At 60.0% G+C, this 5,958-nt stretch overlaps 1 protein-coding gene across 1 annotated transcript; it reads left to right on the top strand.

The window, feature by feature from the left end:
- The first annotated feature begins 1,273 nt into the window (after positions 1-1,273).
- On the top strand, positions 1,274-2,911 carry LOC101805201 (GTP-binding protein Rhes). Its single transcript, XM_021272477.4, has one exon. It carries the CDS (start codon positions 1,601-1,603, stop codon positions 2,225-2,227), a length of 627 nt encoding a protein of 208 aa, XP_021128152.4. The 5' UTR covers positions 1,274-1,600; the 3' UTR covers positions 2,228-2,911.
- The last annotated feature ends 3,047 nt before the right edge of the window (positions 2,912-5,958 follow it).

The following is a 5,958-nucleotide window of genomic DNA, read 5'->3' as shown; positions in this document are numbered from 1 at the left end:
TTGAAATCAGCAGAACAAACACAACCAAAACTAAATGATGAAACTGGTAGTTTGCTAGCAAAAGAAAACCAACTGCATGAAAATTACAGAAACTAGTCCACAGCTAGGAAAAGCACACACACACACACACACAAAATTTTGATAAAGACTTATTCTGTCTTGTCAACAAGCTCCCTCTGTATTTGCACTTTTCATAAATCAGCTGCACGAGTGATGAAAAGCGATGACTTCAGCAGCAAGAAGAAGAGGAGGCTGCTGAGGAAAAGTGTCCAGACAGGGTAACCTGCACGCCCACCAGCAAACCCGCTTCCCGATGTGATGTCTGGCTGCCCAGAGAAGGGGAGCACCACGCACCCCGCTGCTCTGCCTGGTAAATCAACCACCCCTTCCCTCCCGACACCGTGTGCTCAGCCTGAACCCACAAGCTGAACACTGGTATTGGGACAGGAGGGTTGTGTGGTTCAAAAATCATTTCCCGGTGCTGAGAGGTCCCCCAGAACCATGGGGTCAGCATCTCTCCCTGCCCTCGGAGGGTACACGCACTGCTGAGCTCGCACCCTAGCTCTGACCCCATTTTCGCCACGCTGCTGCCCTGGGAACACATCCCACTTCCAAAACCTCTCAGCTGCTGGTGTCAGGGACACGCAGCACCTCTGCCCACTGCTGCCCTCTGTTCACTGGTTTGCAGCTTCTGTGCAAGAGCCTGAACTGTCCTGGGTCCTGTGGAGACCTTGGCAGCTCTGGGTCAAAGCCTGGGCAGTGTCAGCGATCCCACCCGTGACTGTCTGGGATTTGCTCCTGGAGATGACAGCGCACTGTTTGCAGGGAGATTTTATTTTTCCCCCCAGGCTAAATATTTCATAAAATCACAGCATAACTGACAGCTGAACATGGAGACTATGACACACGGCTTTCAGGGAGATCTTACTTTCCCCCTCAGGTCAAACATTTCATAGGATCACGGAGCGGTTGGGCATGTTTGCAGCGGGCCGCTCCAAAAACGAGCTCCGGACCGAGACAGGCGTGGGGAATGCTGCAGATGTCCCCCTGCCATGTCCGCCCATGAGCCACCCAACGGGAGGGCGAGCACGAAACGGCTCCCCTGCCGAGAACAATCCCATGCCAAGAAGCACAGGCTGCTCTCTGGGCAGGGCTGGCCGGCTGCAAGGCTGCCAGCTCCCCGGCAGCGGCGAGAGATGCAAGCGCGATGTGCAACGCAGCGCGGTGCTCTCCAGGGCTGGAGTAGCTTTCCAGGGCTGAGCGCCGCGGATTGGCCCGGAGCACCCCGCTCTCCTCCCTCCCTGCCCTCCTCCTTCAGCACCCTCAACCCACGGAGATTGGACAGCGGGGTGCCACATGGCAGAGAGGAACCAGGATAAAAGATGAGCAGGTCCGGGGAACGGGAGCGTCTGCAGCAGAACGGCCGGGAGAAGTTTGCAGGGAGGTGGCACCAAACTTTGCCGGCTGCACGGAGCTGGGGCACAAGGCTGCAGGGACAGACAGACGGACAGACACCGGGGCTGCAGCCACCAAGGGACACCCACGGCTTGAGCACCAGCTGCCGAGCATCCCGTCCCCTGGAGAGCCTCCGCGCCCAGCCATGTCCCTGGTGGTGAAGGAGAAGAACCACGTGCGCCTGGTCTTCTTGGGCGCCGCCGGCGTGGGCAAGACCGCGCTGATCCGCCGCTTCCTGCTGGACACCTTCGAGCCCAAGCACCGGCGCACGGTGGAGGAGCTGCACAGCAAGGAGTACGAGGTGAGTGGCGCCACGGTGACGGTGGAAATCTTGGACACCAGTGGCAGCTACTCCTTCCCGGCCATGAGGAAGCTCTCCATCCAGAACAGTGACGCCTTCGCCCTGGTCTACGCCGTCAACGATGCTGAGTCCTTCGAGAGCGTCAAGAGCCTGCGGGAGGAGATCCTGGAGGTGAAGGAGGACAAGTTCCCCCCCATCGTGGTGGTCGGCAACAAGGCGGAGAGCGGCGGCGAGCGGCAGGTGCCGGCAGAGGACGCGCTGTCGCTGGTGGAGCTGGACTGGAACAGCCGCTTCGTGGAGACCTCAGCCAAGGACAACGAGAACGTGCTGGAGGTCTTCAGGGAGCTGCTGCAGCAAGCCAACCTGCCCAGCTGGCTCAGCCCCGCGCTCTGCAAGAGGAGGGAGACGTTCCCCAAGGAGCACATGCTGCGGCCGCCCATGAACAAGACCAACAGCTGCTCGGTGTGCTGAGCCGGCCGCCCGGGGCCGGCTGGGAACTCAGGTGGGCTGGGTGGGGGAGAGGTGCTGCCTCGGCCAAAAGCGACCCTGCTCCCTCCCACCCCTGCCCTCCTCGTCCCCACCCAGCCCGCTGGGACCGGAGAGGGTTTGCGGAACGAAAGGAGGAGACCCTCGGATGGGATGCCGGTCACTTTGGTTTGGTCAGTGCCGGGAAGGTGCGGGGAGAGGGTGAGTTCCCAAAAAAGCAGGACACCCACCTGAGAAACCGCCGTGCGAGCCAGCAGGTGGAGGTGAGCCGAGGCAAGGGGGGCTCGAAGTGCTGGGGCTGCAGTGGTGGCGAGCTTGTGGGTGGGCAGGAGGCTCCTCGTCCGCTAGGAAGGGGGACAAGCAACGGGGCTCTGGCTGCTCACATCAAAAAGCAGACGTGGGCATCCGTGTGCCGCGCTGCACCCTGCCAGTGCCACCCTCCTGGGTCTCCTCCAGGTCCTGCGTCCACCTGGCCCCAGCACAGGCACGTGCCATGCTCTGGGGCAGCTACGTTAACACCGGCACATCCAGTGTCCAAAGTAGTTTTGGTTTTGTACTTGAGTAGACGCGTAGAGCAGGCAATATCATGGTCTATGCACCTCTTCAGTTTTCTCTTTTCTATGTCTGTTTTTTTTTAAGTGCACCCAATAAACGTGTTGTTGCAAAGTGGAGCTGGAAAACGTGTGGGTTTCTTTCTGCGGTGCCTCCAATGCCGTAGTATCTGATACAAGCGCTGTGTGCCCAGACCCCTTATCTCTGCATTTGCTTTCCCTCCCCCGTGCCCTACCCTTATCTGGTGCGTCCTGGCACAGCCCCAGCTGCCCTGGCACTGTCGGTGCACTCGGTGGAGTGATTTTGCTGATAACTCAACCGCTGCATTTTTTTACCAAGCAGTGAGTAACTAAAAATAAAACAGCTCGTCTCGCGTCCAAGTACAGAAAAGAACAACAGCCCTTAAAAGACACCTGATCCACTGTAATAAAAGCCATAAACACATTAAAAAGCGATAACAAAAGGAGCGGGAGAAGCGCACAGACGGGCAGTATTTACAATGCTGCAGCGCGCACCGATTTCCTCTCCCCTCGTACAGCCCACCCTTGCTGTAAGGCGTGTTCACCCTGCCTGGCAGCCACACAAACACCATAAAAATGTCACAGCCTGGCAGATTAAAGAGCCACCCAACCTGTCCCGTGCCCACAGGAGCTGGGGTCAGAAACCCAGCCCAAAAGGTGGTGAGCCCCTGCCCGCACCAGCCTGGATCCGTGGGGATCGCACCCTGGGATCTCATGGATCCTCCCCGAGCAGGGCTGACCCTGATGCAGGAGCTGACCCTCCCCAAGGCCAAACCTCGTGTGTCCCCATGGGTACTGTCCCCATGGGCACTGCCTCAGTGGCAGCTCTGGGAAGGCACAAATCCCCCTCCCAGAGCCTGTCACGGGCTGAGGCACTGGGAGGGTGCTGGGAGAGGCACTGGAAGGGTGGGCAGCCTCGGGTGGGACCCCCTTGGTGCCAGTTGTGGCCGTGGGGGTCGGGGACCCCCTGTGCACCTACCTCGTGGTGCTGTGCCGGGCGGGGAGGCAGGCAGGCAGCAGTTGTTCCTGGCCCAGCAGTGCCAGGGCACACGGCATGGCTCGGGCAGAAGCGATCCTGGGGAAAAGGGGGGCTCCGACCTGTAGGAGACGAAGCGCAAGGAGAGGTGGCTGCCGGGGCACGAGGGCGATGCACGAAGCTCCGGTGCCTTTGGCAGCCCACAGGCAGCAGGCAGAGCCCCCCTGTCCCCCCAACCCTCTCCCCCACCAGCCCAAAGCCCTGGATTTGGGGGCGGGATGCTCAGCAATGAGCAGGGCCATTGGAGCAGCACACCCAATGCCTGGCTGTGTTATACAGCCCCCCAAACACCCCAGCTCTGGGGTCCCCCTCACCCGGCACGCTGGGGAAGGGGAGATGGCTGGGAGGGGGCTGCAGCAGGGCAGCCCTGTCTGGGGGCTGCAGTGCCTGGGAGGCACTGCACAGCCATGGCCTGGCTGCAGGGGTGTGCGGGGGGATGCCAGCCTCCTGGGGCTCTGCACGGGGCCCTGGCTTTGCTCCTTGGGGTGTTTGTGGGACCTGGGAGAGCCACACGAGTCAGGAAGCACCCTAAAAGCTCCTGGTGCCTGTCCCGTGAGCCCTTCCCCTGCTTTCCGCCTGCACACAGCCATGTGCCAAGAGGTGGCCTGACTGCAAATGCACCAAGGGAGGTTAAAAATCTGAAGGTCCTGTGCCTGGTGGCCTGAGACGTGGGCACACAATAGGGTTCATCCTTTGCTTTAGCAGAAGGATGCAGCTGAGGGCCCTTGCAGGCAGCTGGATCATACCTGGTGGTATCGAGGCAGGAAGCGAGCTGGCTTTTGCTTCCTGGATCACGGCTACAAAATCCAACAGCTGGCAGCAGGAAGCTGAGGGCAGGTGATCACCGATGGAGCAGAGCCCAGGCGGTGCACACTGGGGATGGTGAGGGCTGCCACCACCCCACGGGCACCTGAGTGGAAAGAGGAGCAAGATTTGCCCACCCAGCTGCTTCCCCAGCCTGTAGGAGTGAGCAGCCAGGTCGGACGCTTCGTGCTGGGGCTTTGTGGAAGCCCAGCTCAGCATTGAAGCACGCTGCTGAACCCAGCACACCTGTGGGGACAGGATTAATCCTGGGCACCTGCAGCCTGGGGGCTTCTCTGGGGGCCGTGGGGAGCAGGGAAGGGGCTTTCGCCTCCAGAGCATCTCCTGTGTGTGAAGATGCAGCACGGGGAAGGGATGATGCCCATCAGCGTGGCCAGGGGGAATTGGGACTTGCTGGGGCTGAAGGGTCCTCAGCGCTCTTAGCTGTGTGCTGGAGGCTGCTGTAACAAGGGATGGGGGATCTGGGAAAAGCCTCTGTGCCCAGTGAGTCCCCCCATCCCAGGCAGCGGCGGTGCTTGTGCTCCCCATCCCACCTCTGAGACTGCAGGTCTCCTCACACCGTTCCTCATAATTTAGCTGTAGTTTAAGGTCCTTTTTTTTTCTTTTTTTTTTCTTTTTTTTTTTTTTTTTTTCCCACAGGTGATCCATTACATCCAGGAGGCCCAGAGGAGACGTTCTGCTGTGTGTGACACCATGTGGGTGGCAGAGGACAGAGGGATGGGGACATGTCCCTGCCCCTGTGGGGTGGCTGTGCCCAAGGACAGCAGGATGAGGACACATCCCTGCCCTGTGGGGGTGGCAGTGCCCCAGTTGCTGTCCCTCCACGAGCAGCTCCAAGCACCACAGCCCCTGTGTGCTGGGCATGCAGCAGTCACAACCCAGCCCTGGCTTCTGCTGAGATCCCTGGTGCTGCTTTTCTACAAAAAAAAAAAGAAAAACCCTTTGAAGCAGCTTGACCCCATCCCATGCAGAACCAAAGGCTGCTTTTCCCATCCCCGAGATGCTGGAAAGATCTCAAGCATCTTCCCATGGCAGCTCTCCCTTTCTCCCCCTCCTTTCCCTGCTTGGACTCGCAGCCTGAGCAGCCTTCAGCCCTGTCCCTGCTCTCGCCCATGTCCCCCGGGAGCAGAGCGCCGTGCGCTCGCCCCGGTTCTGTTCCACATCATGTGGCACAGCCCATCAAACCGCGGCGAGATGCTCCCGCTTAATTTGTGTGCACAAACAATCAGGGGGAATCAAGATGCCGCCCGCGAGAGCTGCACGCCGGTGACAGCGGCGCTGCCCGC

The sequence above is a fragment of the Anas platyrhynchos genome, chromosome 19 (genome assembly GCF_047663525.1).
Source record: "Anas platyrhynchos isolate ZD024472 breed Pekin duck chromosome 19, IASCAAS_PekinDuck_T2T, whole genome shotgun sequence".
In the NCBI taxonomy this organism is placed as follows: Eukaryota; Metazoa; Chordata; class Aves; order Anseriformes; family Anatidae; genus Anas; species Anas platyrhynchos.
This window is presented reverse-complemented; position numbering and strand designations above follow the sequence as displayed.

Coding starts and splice junctions, on each gene's coding strand:
- LOC101805201 (XM_021272477.4), top strand. CDS start 1,601: ATGTCCCTGGTGGTGAAGGAGAAGAACCACGTGCGCCTGGTCTTCTTG.